Source organism: Clarias gariepinus, chromosome 4 (genome assembly GCF_024256425.1).
Source record: "Clarias gariepinus isolate MV-2021 ecotype Netherlands chromosome 4, CGAR_prim_01v2, whole genome shotgun sequence".
NCBI classification, from domain to species: Eukaryota; Metazoa; Chordata; class Actinopteri; order Siluriformes; family Clariidae; genus Clarias; species Clarias gariepinus.
Window position 1 is genome coordinate 17,689,388 of NC_071103.1, and position 15,458 is coordinate 17,704,845.

Sequence of the window (15,458 nt, forward strand, 5' to 3'; positions counted from 1 at the left end):
TGCTTACTGTACTCCAAAATGTAGTCATCTGTATGTGGTATGGTGGCATGGTGGCCTTGCACCACTAAGGTCAGGACAGTTATCGCCTCAGGTTTGTTTTACCCTTGCTTTGTAAGTTTCCTTCAGGTATTCTGGTTTCCTCTCATAATCCAAAGACATGCAGGGTAGCCTGATTGGCGGTTTCTCTAGTATGTGCGTTAGTGTTTGACAGAGTATTTGTGTACCCTGCGATGACCAGGGTATACCCTGCATGAGAGTCCCCTGAGTATCCTGTACAAAATACATGGTATAGAGAATGAGTGAGTATGTAGTATACACTCACTCACTCATCATCTATACCTCTTTATCCTGTATCGCAGGATACCTAGGGCACGAGGCGGGGTACATACTGAACAGGGTGCCAAACCCTCGCCGGATACACACACACACACACACTACAGAAGGCCAATCAGCCTAATCTGCATATCTTAATAAGGTAGAAAGGAAACCGGAGCACCCAGAGGAAACCCACCAAGCACACAGACCCGAAGTGGGAGTCATACCCCCGACCCTGGAGGTGAGCCAAGTAGAACACCGCTGTGTGATTTCGAGCGCAGGCCCTGTGGAGGACTGGACGCTTCTTCCAAACACGGTCTTCACTCTCTCGAGGCCCTCAGCCAATCAGCGGCCGTCTGCCTGCTCTGTAACACTGAGCTCACTCTGAGCTCCAGCTGGCCTGCTCATACAGACTGTTAGAATATTTATACAGTTCAAACTGCCCTGTTGACTTTCTTCGTTGCTACTATGCAGTTTTCATATCTCGCCCTTCTTTGCCTGGGTGTCCTACACGCAGCGCTGTTGCTGGCGGAGGGAAACGGCGACGTGCTCGAGCTCGGGGACGCAGATTTTGAGCGGCGTGTAGCCGAGCACGAGACCCTGCTCGTGGAGTTCTTCGCGCCGTGGTACGCTAGACCTCGCGAAGTTTACCTCAGAGCTACACGGTCTGGAGTCTGGAAATTTCTAAGACCCAGACAGTATTTATTATAATTATTATTTTTATTATAATAAAAATATTATGATATTTATCAGCATGGTTTTGTGTTGCGTAGTAGCCGGAGTACAGTAACTATGTAGTTCGTGTTTGGGGGTGTTTGGTTTCTGAGATAAGTTTACATCAATGGGACTTGATGATAAATTTATGCCTTTTATGATTTTACTAATAATTATGCAGATACAGTACTCTACACTAATTTATTCATCTTCGAAAGGGAAAATATAATGTTATTTGGCTAAAATATTACGTGTTTGACCCCCACAATATAATATATACAGTATGTACACAGGTGCATCTCAATAAATTATAAATGTCATCGCAAATTTTATGTTAGTAATTTAATTCAGAAAGTGAACCTCGTATTATAGATTGTAAAGCTTTATAGACTGATGTACTTCAAGTGTTAATTATCTTATGTCCCCCCCAAATTATTTTTTGCCAAAAAAACTTAGATATTTAAATATAAAAATATTGCTATATGTTCAATATCGATGTATATGATATTATGATAGTAATATAATATTAATATAATGTACATTTTCCCATCTTTCTTTTCCTGAAGTGTGTCTACATTGTTTTTTTGTCTGACTCTGTAGATAATAATTCTGTAGTCTCTATTCTTGACACACATGATAAGCTCCTTTAGCTTCACTAGGAGAGTTAAATTGGACCACGGGTTCTCAGACCTTGTGCATCCAGAGCCCCCTTTTTCTAATCACCTCAATACAGGTTTAATTCATAAACTATTCAAATCTGATGTCGATTATTTAAATCTATACAATAATATATAGAGCCACAGGTCTTTTTTTATTCCTATATATCTGACAGGCCTGAATAGATTATCAGATTGGAATTAAATATTCAGTAATGTGTCACGATTTTGTGGGGCAATTTATGTATTGCCACACTGTCTCCAAAGTAGTTTTTTAGTGCATTTTTAATTTGTGTGTGTTTGCATTTGTTGGCATTTCTTTGCAAGCTGTGCTTGCCTCTGCACTGCTGCAATCCTGCAAGCGGTGTGCTCTAAATTATTCACATGGCACAGTATCCTGTGGGGTAGGAGCAAATCATTTACTAAGTTTGTTTAAAATTGTAACAAAATCTGAAGAAAAAAAACATTAATATCGGAACTAGATATTTAGAAAATCGTGATATTTTGTGACTCATCCCCAGGTCAAGACCAAATCACTCCTTCAGCCACCGCCCGCAATCTTGGGGTAACCATGGACAATCATCTGTCATTTTCCCCACACATCGCTAACCTTACTCGCTCTTGTAGATTTCTTTTTTACAGTATCAGAAGAATTCGCCCATTTCTTTCTTCAAAGGCTACTCAGGTGCTTGTTCAGTCCCTTGTTATTTTAAGACTGGACTGCTGCAACTCACTCCTGGCAGGCCTGCCTCTGTCCACGATTCGTCCTCTGCAACTGATCCAGAATGCCGCAGCACGTCTCGTTTTTAACCTTCCCAAGTTCTCCCACACCACCCCACTCCTCTGCTCCTTGCACTGGCTTCCTGTAGCTGCCCGCATCAAATTCAAAACACTGATGCTTGCCTACAAAGCTAAAAATGGCCCAGCACCCACTTACCTCTCTGCGCTAATTACACCACGCACTGCACCATGCTTCCTCAGATCCTCCAGCACTGCTCGCCTCATCCCACCATCTCTCAGGAATCGAGGGCGGCATTCATCCAGACTCTTTTCTGTTCTGGGTTCTGGCACCTAGGTGGTGGAATGAACTTCCTCTAGATGTCCGTACAGCAGAGATGCTGACTATCTTTAAACGACGACTCAAGACGCATCTGTTTCTCCAGTACCACCACACCAAAAAAAAAAAAAAAAAAAACTCTTCCCAGTTGTGTTGAACTAATGACACTTAGTTATTAACCTAGTTAACCCAGTGTAAGTATGTATCCAATGATGTAAATATTAAAGCACTTTTTGTAAGTCGCTCTGGATAAGAGCGTCTGCCAAATGCCTAAATGTATGTAAATGTGATATTTAGAAAATCGCAATACAAATCGAATCGGCACCTAGGCATTGTGATCTCCCGTATCGGGAGGGCTCTGGTGATCTCCATCCTGAGTGGTTAGGATCTTCAGATCATACTTGTCCAAACTTCTCAAATGTAAATGGTAAGAACTTATACGTAATTTCTTTTCTTCGTCTCGCATCCTCAATGCCAATTTGCAGCCAAAGGGTTTCATTTACCTGGTTGACTTTTATTAAGATTAGAATGGTCTGAGCTGTTTGGACTAATTAAACAAAGGTATTTTTATAGCCCTGCTTGTTTTTCAGTAACTGCAGTTCTATTTAAACCAAGTGAGTTATAATGCCTCAGCTCACCCAGCCACTGTAGCTGGTTGACAGTGAAGTGTTTTCTATAGGATAAGAAATGTTTTTATGACATGCTAATAATTCCAGACCTGCCTGATCCAACCTGATGCCATACTTTTGGTGCCGTCTTCATTATAGGAAGATTACTCACTGCTGCTGAGAACAGCGCTTTCTGGTCTGCTTAAAGATACATTTTATAGCATGATGGTTCTACCCAGGATGTTGGCTTTGGACTGCATTGATATAAACAGTTTTGCTTTATAAACTGCTGTGATTGCTTTGATGTAGTTGCTGTGGTGGTTTTGCCAGTTTTCCCAGTCTCCATCAGTGAACAGTTGTTAACTTTAACAAAGTGGACTTCATGTTAACGAAAACACATCCTATTATTTAATTGATATTTAATACACATAGTTAAAGAAGGCATTTTTTGGGTTGCAGTAACCAATATCATCTTAATGAAAATGTGTTTCTCTCAAAGTTTCTTCATTGTCCCAGGAAGTTTTTATTATTGTTTATCTGGAATTGTTATTTCTGTAAAGCTGCTTTGTGACAATGTGCAATGTTAAAATTGCTATACAATTCCATTTTATTTTAATTTAATTGTTAATCCTTCCAGTTGTTTTCTTTTGCAACCTGTAAAGCTAAAAGTGTTTCATCTCTCACTGCTGCACTCACAGGTGTGGTCACTGTAAGAGGTTAGCTCCTGAATATGAAGCAGCTGCTACTAGACTAAAGGGCATTGTGCCCCTGGCAAAGGTAAGCACAGGTGCATGTCGCTAATAGCGATTATCTTTTTAACGCACATGCTCAGACATGAATGAGGCACTTTTTTCTTACTTAGATCATGCTTGATAGGTATGTTTTCCCCCCCTTTGCTGCTTTTTAATATAGGAATCATTTAGCTAACAGTATTTTAAAACATATAGTAGAAAAAAGCGTGGCTACTTCTGTAAAATCTGTACCATTTCAGACCATCATAAATATGTCATGTGTGCAAGCCATAACCTGTTCTATACACTGTGCATAACTAGGTCCTTTTCCTCCCGATTAGGTTGACTGCACTGCCAACTCTGAGACTTGTGAGAAATTTGGGGTGAATGGGTATCCCACTTTAAAAATCTTTCGAAATGGCGAAGAGGCCTCTGCATATGATGGTCTCCGAACAGCAGGTGTGTGCTTTATTGTGCAAAATTAATTTAAAGTGCTTTTTTTTTTTTTTTTTTTTTTTTGCATACATCACATTTGAGTATTTTTAAACTGTAATGATATTCATAGATGGCATTGTGAGCTATATGAAGAAGCAGGTTGGCCCAAGCTCTGTAGCTTTACACAGTGAAGCTGATTTGGATGCTTTCATTAATGTTTTTGATTCCAGTGTTGTGGGTGAGTTATGTTGTTGTCCTTTTTTTTTTAATTAACGTTCTGACTGCAATGGATTAGTATATGCATTTGTGTGTCAGATAACTGGCAACATGACACTAGAATCTGCATGTTTAATTAATTAATTAATGCGCTATGATTATTATTTTCTGAGTAAATTAATTATAAATTATGTAAACTAAAGTTCCTTTTGGTTTATTGGTATCTATGTCTGTTCACTGGCCTAATTCCTAGGAATTCTGTGGTGTTACTATTTAAATAAGTATTGTAGCAGCATTACCTGATTAGGAGGAACCAATTTAGACACTTATAGCTTTGAGTCATGGACTGTGCTTTGTGTTCCAGGCTTTTTCTCAGAAAGTGATAATCTACAGCTTGCTGAGTTTCTGAAGGCTTCAAGTGCTTTAAGGGACAGCTATCGATTTGCCCACACCACAGACCTGGGAATAGGACAAAAACATGGCGTGGACAAAGAGTATTCTTAATATTTAAAAAACAAACCTAAATATATACAGAAAGAATATACATTACTAATAATATTAATGATGATAACTAGTATCGGTGATATTAATATGTTTGTTTTTTGAAATCTCCCCAAGGTGTGTACTGCTTTTTCGGCCTCCTCACATGAGCAGCGTGTTTGAGGATAGTGTGCTGACGTTTACTGACTCTGTCTCAGCCTCTACGCTACGCACATTCCTCAGGGAGAACATGTCTGTTTCTAATTTATGTTCCCATGCCAGTTCACGTTTGTTGTATTTTTGCTTTGTTTTATATTTTATTTGCCTGTAGTATACACACTTGAAAGAATGTTCAATAAATCAACTGTTAACTTAGTTTTATTTAAGTAGAATAATAAGAATATCTCTTCATCAGTATGTATATATATGAACTTTCATCCATTTCAATTTCCCACTTCTAGTATTTTCAATTATTTGCTCTTTTCTTTCCTTCAGCTTTGGCCTTTGTCCTCATCTGACCTCTGAAAACAGAGACAGTCTGAGATCACAAGATCTTCTTGCAGCCTATTACAATGTTGATTATGTACGGAATCCAAAGGGTACAAATTACTGGCGAAACAGGTGAAGTGTGCTTGTTTGTAAGAAAATATTATTATTTTTGCTGTCAGTTGGTTAATTTTATTTTTTTTTCAGGGTGATGAAGGTGACGACTCAGTTCCTGTCTCGTGGGCTGAGTTTTGCTGTGGCTGACCGGGACGAGTTTCAGGAGGAGCTGGAGAAGGAGTTCGGACAGCAGTTATCTAATGGAGGAGAGATGCCCCTTATCACTATCAGGACCAGAGCAGGACACAAGTACATCATGAAGGAGGAGTTTACGTAAGTTGCCTTAAAAGTGTGCTTATTTAGCATTACAGAACCATTACACAGGATTAGTATAGTTATTTTTCCCTCTTAACAATGGAACAGCTTAAGCACTTTTCATGTTTCCCACATAGGGGAACTTAGATCAGACACATTTAAGTCATACTTATTTATGTCATAGATGCACGTTCTTCTACGCAGCACTGACAGATAGCTAACAATTAGAACTCAGAAAAATGGGGAGGCAGACGCAGGAGCGAAGTTTGAAGCTTTATTATGTTCTTTCCTCTTCCTTTTCTTTATATTATTCTTACTTGCCATGACAATACTCATGTTTGTGATTTGTGTTTCTTACTGCTCTTTTGTCATAGGAGAGATGGTAAATCTTTGGAGAGGTTCTTAGAGGCTTATTTTGCCAATAGCCTTAAGAGATACATTAAATCTGAGACAGTGCCAGAAACAAATGATGGCCCTGTCAAGGTGTGTAACTTGATCTCTTGCACATTTGATTAGTAAATGTTTTGTTGCTCATGATTTAATTATTTTAACACAGGTTGTGGTGGCTGATACTTTTAATGAAATTGTTAACAACCCAGAGAAAGATGTTCTGGTGGAGTTTTATGCTCCATGGTGTGGTCATTGTAAAAATCTGGAGCCTACATATACAGAGCTTGGAGAAAAGGTATGGTAAATTTCAAGAACGGTACTGTACATCATCTGCTGACTGATAAGTGTATAATATTCTTCATCAACTTGTATTTCAGCTGTCTGGTGATTCCCATATTGTCATTGCTAAGATGGATGCCACTGCCAATGAAATTCCTCCAAATTATGATGTACAAGGGTAAACCTAAAAACTTTGTGCCCTGAACGTTAAAAGAAAGTTATTAAACTTTACATAATTTATTTGTCTTGTTACGTTTAATTTAATATAAATATTATCATTGTGTTTTAGCTTCCCAACTATTTACTTTGTTCCTGCTAGACAAAAAGACCAACCGAGGCGTTACAAGGTATGTTTATACGGATATACAGATTTCTATACTTTGCTAAATAAGGGCCTGTATAATGAACAGATAATCATCAGCAGGAGGACTTTTACAACCTTTTTTTAGTTAATGTGTGTTTAATGTGTCAACGTTTCTTCGTTTAGGGTGGACGTGAGGTCAGTGATTTCATCAGCTACCTAAAGAAAGAAGCTACACATCCACTGATCATTACCAAGCTAAGGGATGACCTGTAATTTAGCCCTGACAATGAGAAAAGGCCAGGATTTTATCTGTGGACAAAGAGGCATGTTTGTCTTTGTGTGCCCAGCTTAGCTTTTTTTTTTTTAAATCATGCTATAATGATACCTGCCCATATTATATATATATATCCGATATATATATCTCCACTATTGCATACATGGACTATAAAACATCTGTAGTTAAGCTATAATTTCAGCAATAGGAATACAAATAAGTTGAACCTGTATCATTGCAGTACTTGTTATAAAGCCAGTCCTTTTTCCTGGAGGCCACAATCTTCCTTGGTACGAGAATAGTCATGGAAGTGACTATTTTACACTTACAGTTTGAAGATTGTTTGTGTTGTGTATTAATGTATTTGGAGCTACTATAGTGTTAAGGACAAGGAATATCAAATCTGACATTTTACATATTGTATTTTAAGTTCAGTTCTATGGTTATTGGTACATATTTGATAGCTTCTAACAAAAAAAATCAACTTAACTTTTATAAATGAATGTGAAATTGTATCTAGATTAAGACTAGGAATATGGACAAAACCAGCATAATGGGATTTTTGGCACTCATTGCAGGTATACTGTGCTGCATTTATTTAACCTAAATATTTCTGCTTTTTCAAAACTTTTGTTTAATCAAAATGGCTACAGTTGTTTAGAATTTTCTTTTTTTTTTTTTTTAGCCTGCACATTTGCGGGATGTGTCCTCCCATGATATCCGCATTGTAAAGGTCATTATAAAGGTAATTCCCATTTTTTTATTTAGGACTAATCTGTTTATCCTAATAATGTGCATGTTAGTTTACATTTTAACTCTGTGTGTGTGTACACACAATACATACAGTACAGTTATGTTCAAAAGTTAGTACCCCCTATTTTAATTTTATTTTTTCTGTAAAAACAAAAAAATCATCTGATCTTATCAGGTCTTAATATTAGTCAAATACAACCTCAGATGAACAACATATAACTTTTTTCAAAGTGCCATTATTTAGCAAAAATAAAAGGAAAAGAGATAACATGAGCAGTGCTAAGTACCCCATGTTTCAATAGCTTGTAGATCCACTTTAGCAGCATTAACTTGAAGTAACCATTCTTGTATGATTTTATCAGTCTCTCACATCATTGTGGAGGAATTTTGATGCATTCTTCTTTACAAAATTGCTTATGGGTAATTGTCTTCCATGCTCAGTCTCAGTGCGCGTACATTACTCATGTGTCCAAGTTGTTCTGACAGACACACACTGTCAGAGAGCAGTGATTCTGTTCCCCCTCTTTCTCCTCTCTTACCAGCCACGATTCTTTGCAGTGTTGAATTGCAGGTTAATTTGTTTTATTTTTATTTTATTATATGAATTATTTTATATGAATATTTTTAGGCTGTGGACAAATCATCTGCGTTTCCTTTCATTCTTTTGGGGAAATTCACTTTGATATACAAGTCTTTTGGATTTCAAGCACGCTACCAGAACGAACTATGCTGGCAATCCAAGGTTTAACCGTATATACTGTTTTTCTGGAGTTGTATTTCCCTAATATTAAGACCCGATATGATTAGATAATTGTTTTAACATAAAAACCTCAGACAAACCCTACCAACTTTTGAACATAACTGTACATACACACATATGTACATGTATTTGAAACGTGCATTATCTTAAACACTGTCAGTAGCACTACTTTGTAACAACGGTCTTGATAAACCACATTAATCAAAGGAAAGACATACCATAGTTTCTTCTCATGAGGAAATTACTACATGTTTAAAGTGAAACAGCTTGTACTCAGCACTACCTCTTTACACAATGTACTGTATTTTATTTTGTTCTTTAAATCTGATTAAATAAAAACGATGTCGATTATTATTATATTTTCAAGCCTCCATCATTAAAAAAAATATTTGACTTGTGTAGAATATTATTCATTATGATAAACATTTTGATTTTTAAATTTGCATGACTTGCAGCCTTTATGCAACGCTCATAAGCGCATAAAATCACGTGATCGCCACCTGCCGTCTAATGCTAACTCTACGTTAACGTCTGTTTGCACAGTAAAATATTTTACTATTTTATTAGGTCTCTTTCTTTTTGATTCTGACAGCCGTGGTACTTCCTTCTACATTGTCACGTGGTTAAAAACGCATTTTAGAAACGTTCGTGAAATTGTTGCGTGTAAGAAACCTTTTATAATGTTTTACGACATTTATTTTGAGGGGATTTGTCATGCTATACAAATTATTTGAACTAAGATTTTTTTTTTTTTTTGGTGTTAAAACATTCAGGCACTAAAATGAGTGTACATTTCTTGTTATTCTTTGAGGTAAAACATAAGCTGAACACGACTTAAATATCTTTATATAGACCGGTAGACTCTCGCTGCAAGTTCACCAGAAAGAAATTTCTGGCACTTTCAGCTAAAGCCCCGCCCCAACTCAAGTCATCCTTTACGCTTTTATCCACTCTGTCCCGCCTATAAAACGACACAATCCTCTCTTATGATTGGCAACGAAAAACGTTTATCATAGTTTTCTTGTTGTTCATTGGTGGGCTGTTGCAGCGAGTCTCCGGCCACGCCTCGGTCTTCCTTTCTTCTTCACACTGCGTGCGGATCTCTGTGCCGGCTAACGAACCACGCCGCAAACATGATGGGGAGACCGGTTCTCGTGCTTAGTGAGCCTCATTGCTTTTTATGTCTTTATATATTTATCTGAAAGTCGCTTTATTAGCGACACGTCAGTTAATTAAAAATGGCTGTTTTTAAGCCTATTTCCTTAGTAACTGGTGGTAGGCTAACAGGCTAACGGGCATGGCATGGGCCTAGCTTGGTCACCGGCTAACTAGCTTATCTTGCGCTTAGCTTTCTTGTTAGTCTGTGAGTCGCTACCTATATATATTTAGTATTAATCAAGATTTTCTTAAAATGAGGAAATGGAAGATATTTAGCATGTTGGCCTTGCTGTGCTTGCAGAACACAGGATAATGTTCGTTTATAACTTACACATTTCATCCCTTGTTACCGTTACACTACAGTTACAGTGGATTCTAGCTGGGTCTGGTACCCAGGGCTTGACCGACAGGTTGTGATATTCCTTAAAATTTAGTAATAAAGCTAGGCAATCCCAGTTGCTTATGCTTCTAGACCCCACCCAGCTACTTACGGTCTAAACCCACATGCACTTTTATCTGTGTTAAGTTGCATCTTAAATTTTGTCTATATTTTAGGCCAGAATATGAAAAGAGAATCTGGCAGGAAGGTCCAGATAGGAAATATTAGCGCAGCAAAAGTAAGTCATTAATTTGTAATTTACTTGTTTAAGCCATGGCTCATTGTATTCTAACTGTATTACGTTAACTAAGATATCTTCTTTGTGTTTCAGACCATAGCAGATGTCATCAGGACATGTCTGGGACCAAGAGCTATGATGAAGGTGTGTAAAGATTAAAGCTCCTCACTTGGTCTCAGCATCAGCTCCATACTAAGGAATTTGGTGGTGGATTGTAGCCAAATTGCAGCCCAAATTTTTTTTTTAACAGATGCATCACCTTATCCATGTCTGTTATGAAAGTAAAATTAGGGTGTTCTCATCTGTCTATTGTTATCTGATCACAAATGTGGTCATGTCAATGGACTGCATTGAAGTAACACAAAGCAGCTATTCATCTTGTCTGTCCAGTTATGATCACCTCACTAAAGATGGTTATTAATAACAAATGTTAACAGGTGTTAATTAAATTTTACTTTTTTTTTTTTTTTTTTTTTTTGTTGTTGTTAAGATGTTGTTGGACCCTATGGGAGGAATCGTCATGACCAATGATGGCAATGCCATTCTGAGAGAGGTAGTGTAATTTTTTAGAAGTCTAACTGATATTCATGCATGCTCTTTATGTTTTGTTTGATATCTCTTAACTATCACTGACATTTCCTGCAGATCCAAGTGCAGCACCCTGCTGCCAAGTCCATGATTGAGATCAGCCGCACTCAGGATGAGGAAGTGGGAGACGGCACCACCTCTGTCATTATTTTGGGTAAGTGAAATTTCTTCTGTCTATAAGATCTATGAATTCTTAAAATAATTTTCTAGATTATTGATGATGAATGTTTTACTGTTTTTATTTTTAAATACGAAAACACTGTTTGGACTAAGTATAATAGTTGACAGTGTAATAAGAATCTGTGTTTGTTTGTAGCTGGAGAGATGCTCTCAGTAGCAGAGCAGTTTCTGGAGCAGCAGATGCATCCAACTGTGGTAATCAGTGCTTACAGGCAGGCTCTGGATGACATGCTCAACATGCTCAAAGAGATCAGGTAGTGCCTCTTTTCACGCTTTCTCAGTTCACACAGGTTTCTTTTTTTTTTTTTTTTTTTTTTTGCGTGTCGTCAGACCACATGATTTGTGCCCAGGTTTTAAATGATGTTGCATTCAATAAGTTCTTTTTCCCCTCACAGTACTCCAGTTGACCCAAATGATCGAGACATGATGCTAAAGATCATTAACTCGGCTATCAACACCAAGGCACTGAGTCGCTGGGCAAGCTTGGCTTGTAATATTGCGCTGGACGCAGTGCGCACCGTGGAGCTGGAGGAGAACGGGCGCAAGGAAATCGATATTAAAAAGTATGCCAAGGTGGAAAAGGTAGGAATCACTTAGGATTTAGTTTTTATCAGGAGAAGTAGTAAGTTAGAGGGGGCTGATGTTCTTGACGTAAGTTTATTCTCTATCCTGGCTTTTTTAATTTGGGAGGACATACTTTGCTCGTTTACATCTTAAAATTATTATAGTTTTGGAAGTTATATTTGTTCAGGCTTTAGAACGTTGCGGTGCAAATGTGAGTAAAATGCCAGTAAATTGGTGATTTGGACATCGCAAATGTCCATTAAGGAAAATGTAGCAACCATTGTATGCTATAGTAAAGTACAAATATAATAATGTGGTTAGCACTGTGGCCTCGTACCTCCAGAGCCGACGGTTTGATTCCCACCTCGGGTCTGTGTGCCAGGAGTTTGGATGTTTTCCCTGTGCTTGGTGGGATTTCTCAAGTTGCTCTGGTTTCCTTCCCACTGTCTTAAGATGGGCTGATTGGCCTTCCGTTGTGTGTGTGGGGTGTGTTCTCCGGTTTCTCCAGGCAAATTAGGTTAATTGTGTTCCCAAATTTTCCGTTGTGTGTTCATTCTCCGCTCTGGATTGGCACCCTGTGCAGGGTGTTCCCTGCCTCGTGCACCAAGTCTCCTGATAGAGGCTACAGGCCCCCTGCGACCCTATACAGGATAAACATTACAATTTGTTGAATAAAATTGGTCAAGGATTGATGAGTAACAAGTATGATCAATTTAAAGCTGAAAAATGTTTATATGCATAGACATTTTAAACAATAAATACAGTTAAATGTGTTCTCCTTAAAATGCGCTACATTTTCTGGAGGGATTTTATCACTTTGTTTTTGTTTTAAAAAAAAGTTTGCAGGTGCAAACGACTATGTAAAAATTGTTATATTGGGAGGCTCTGTCTACCTGAGTGAACTGTGTACTTAAAGAAGGTGGGCTTTATGCTGGTAGAGTGATTCAGCATGAAAATAAGGTTATTTAGAAGCTTGTTTGGCTTTGTCCAGGTGCCTGGTGGAATCATTGAAGACTCATGTGTGCTAAAGGGCGTGATGTTAAACAAGGATGTAACTCACCCCCACATGCGCCGTCTCATCAAAAACCCCCGTATCGTTCTCCTTGACTGCTCCCTAGAGTACAAGAAGGGTGAGAGCCAGGTATGTAAGAGGAATAACGTACACTCCCACATTTCCTGCCACACACAATCTTACACAAACTTTTTTACTCCCTCCAGACGGATATAGAAATTACGCGTGAGGAAGACTTTGCCAGGATCCTGCAGATGGAGGAAGAGTACATCCAGCAGATCTGTGAAGATATTATTCGTCTCAAACCTGACCTGGTCTTTACTGAGAAGGGCATCTCTGGTACACGCACACTTTGACAGTGCACGTATAAAGAATGCTTCATATGCTGTGATCCACACTCTAGCACTTTCATGTGATTTGATTCCTCTTTAAAAATATCTTTTCCTCTTTAGATCTTGCTCAGCACTATCTGGTGAAAGCCAACATCACTGCAATCCGTCGCGTCCGTAAAACAGACAACAACCGCATTGCCAGGTGAGACTGGAAGAAGAGTAGTGCAGGTTTTTTCCGATATTTGTTTCACTATGGATTTTTTTTACCCAGTGATAATGTTTTTTTATTTGTTCCTCAGAGCTTGTGGAGCACGCATTGCCAGCAGGACGGATGAGCTACGTGAGGAAGATGTAGGTACAGGTGCAGGCCTGTTTGAGGTTAAGAAAATCGGCGATGAGTATTTCACCTTTGTCACTGAGTGCAAAGACCCCAAAGCCTGCACTATCCTGCTGAGAGGAGCCAGCAAGGAGATCCTAGCGGTGAGGACCGTACACAAGGCATTCCTAACCATATACAGAGTCAATCTTTTGGTCAGAGATTCCACATGGTAGCCTCTCTTGCATCTAAACATTTTTGCTGGCCAAGGGGGTCAAATAAATTGATGGAATGTGCGATGTTTTACAGAAGCTGTCCTTGTGTAGTATTATCAAGAGGTTTATTATTATAATGCAGTTATGGTTCTTTGTCTTTTTTTATGCGTGGTAACAAAATTTGCTCTTCACAAATTAGATTTGCAGCATAAACACAGATAATTTTATAATTAACGAAACAGTGGTGCATAACATTTTATTGACTCTCTGTTATTAGTACTGTTGTGAGATGCCTGGTATCTGTGTTCCAGGAAGTGGAGCGTAACCTGCACGACGCGATGCAGGTGTGCCGCAACGTGCTGCTGGACTCATGTCTGCTGCCAGGTGGTGGTGCTGTAGAGATGGCTGTGTCTCATAGGCTGATGGAGCGCTCACGAGCCCTCACTGGTGTCGAGCAGTGGCCATACCGTGCCGTTGCCCAGGCCCTTGAAGTCATCCCCCGCACCCTCATCCAGAACTGTGGCGCCTCTACCATTCGTGTGCTCACATCTCTTAGGGTGAGTTTGTGTATGCATTTGTCCAAGCAATTTTTATTCTTACCTCATACTATGTTAAAAGATTATACAAGATTTTTTGCACTTTTTTTTTTTTTTTTTTTTTTTTTGTCCCCTTTTTTTGTGCCTTTCATATTGCGTTAAAATGAAACGCTCCTAATCCTGCAGGCAAAGCACACTCAGGAGGGCAGCACCTCATGGGGTGTTAACGGTGAGACAGGCACTCTGGCAGACATGGCTGAGCTGGGAATCTGGGAGCCACTAGCTGTCAAAGCCCAAACATACAAGACAGCAGTAGAGGTAAACACTCTTAAAGCATGTCTCTTCTTATTTTCTTATGTGTGTAAGTCATGCATAAAAATGGGATTTGTAGTCAGTCTAATATTCAGCACTGGTTATAAAATGTCATGATTAGTTTTTAGAAGAGTTTTTTTGTCAGGTTCCTTTTGTTTTTGGAGAATTAAACATAAGTGATCTAAACAGCTAAGGCAGCTGTTATTTTATACTGCCACATTGCTAGGAGTACTTGTATGTCATAAAAGCTTTGCATGCCTACTACATAAAGTACATAAATTACAACTGAGCAGCAACGGCTTTAAGATCCAACCTCTAAGTGTATGCTGAAAAGAAAAACTTCTATCTAATGCCACATTGTTTAATAGATGGTTCCTTTATTACTATTGTATCTAATGTACCATTATTGAGCCATTCTTTATCTTCTCAGACGGCCATCCTACTCTTGCGCATTGACGATATCGTGTCTGGGCACAAGAAGAAGGGAGAGGAGAAAATGGGTGGAGGACAGGGAGCTGAGTAAAAAAAAAATCTATGAAGAAGGCAAGGGTGTCAGGAGATCAACATGATGGATGTCTAAAATATTTAAGTGATTACTGATAGACTTGCCCTCTTAGACGCATTCTCTGGCTTTTATTCTACCATTAGGCCTTGCATATGTAACAATTTACTCGGCTGTTTTTCAACCATGTGTGAAAAATAAAAAGACATTTAGTTACATGTTTACATTTGTTGATAAGTATATACACTGAAGGTTCATTCCATCATTATCTACTGAGGTTATTTATTTTTTTATAA

The 15,458-nt window shown here is 38.5% G+C and overlaps 2 protein-coding genes across 4 annotated transcripts; both read left to right on the forward strand.

Annotated features, from left to right (window-relative positions):
* Positions 1–703: 703 nt before the first annotated feature.
* pdia7 (protein disulfide isomerase family A, member 7) lies at positions 704–9,178 on the forward strand. Of its 3 annotated transcripts, XR_008357906.1 has the most exons (14): positions 704–941; positions 4,049–4,127; positions 4,423–4,540; positions 4,647–4,754; positions 5,097–5,226; positions 5,351–5,464; positions 5,708–5,833; positions 5,906–6,088; positions 6,445–6,553; positions 6,627–6,755; positions 6,838–6,917; positions 7,029–7,086; positions 7,227–7,895; positions 8,003–9,178. XR_008357906.1 is itself a non-coding variant. In XM_053494089.1 (13 exons), the coding sequence occupies exons 1-13, from the start codon at positions 784–786 to the stop codon at positions 7,314–7,316; spliced, it is 1,482 nt and encodes a 493-aa protein (XP_053350064.1). In that variant the 5' UTR covers positions 704–783; the 3' UTR covers positions 7,317–9,178. The 3 variants fall into 3 exon arrangements, 2 of the variants coding, with proteins under 2 accessions (XP_053350064.1, XP_053350065.1); XM_053494089.1 differs by having other exon boundaries at positions 7,227–9,178; XM_053494090.1 differs by having other exon boundaries at positions 6,670–6,755; positions 7,227–9,178.
* A 701-nt stretch (positions 9,179–9,879) lies between these two features.
* On the forward strand, positions 9,880–15,386 carry cct3 (chaperonin containing TCP1, subunit 3 (gamma)). The gene is made up of 14 exons (XM_053494697.1): positions 9,880–9,991; positions 10,544–10,605; positions 10,699–10,749; positions 11,096–11,158; positions 11,251–11,347; positions 11,510–11,627; positions 11,769–11,955; positions 12,929–13,078; positions 13,156–13,288; positions 13,402–13,483; positions 13,581–13,761; positions 14,124–14,369; positions 14,535–14,666; positions 15,091–15,386. The coding sequence occupies exons 1-14, from the start codon at positions 9,964–9,966 to the stop codon at positions 15,181–15,183; spliced, it is 1,623 nt and encodes a 540-aa protein (XP_053350672.1). The 5' UTR covers positions 9,880–9,963; the 3' UTR covers positions 15,184–15,386.
* Positions 15,387–15,458: the final 72 nt, after the last annotated feature.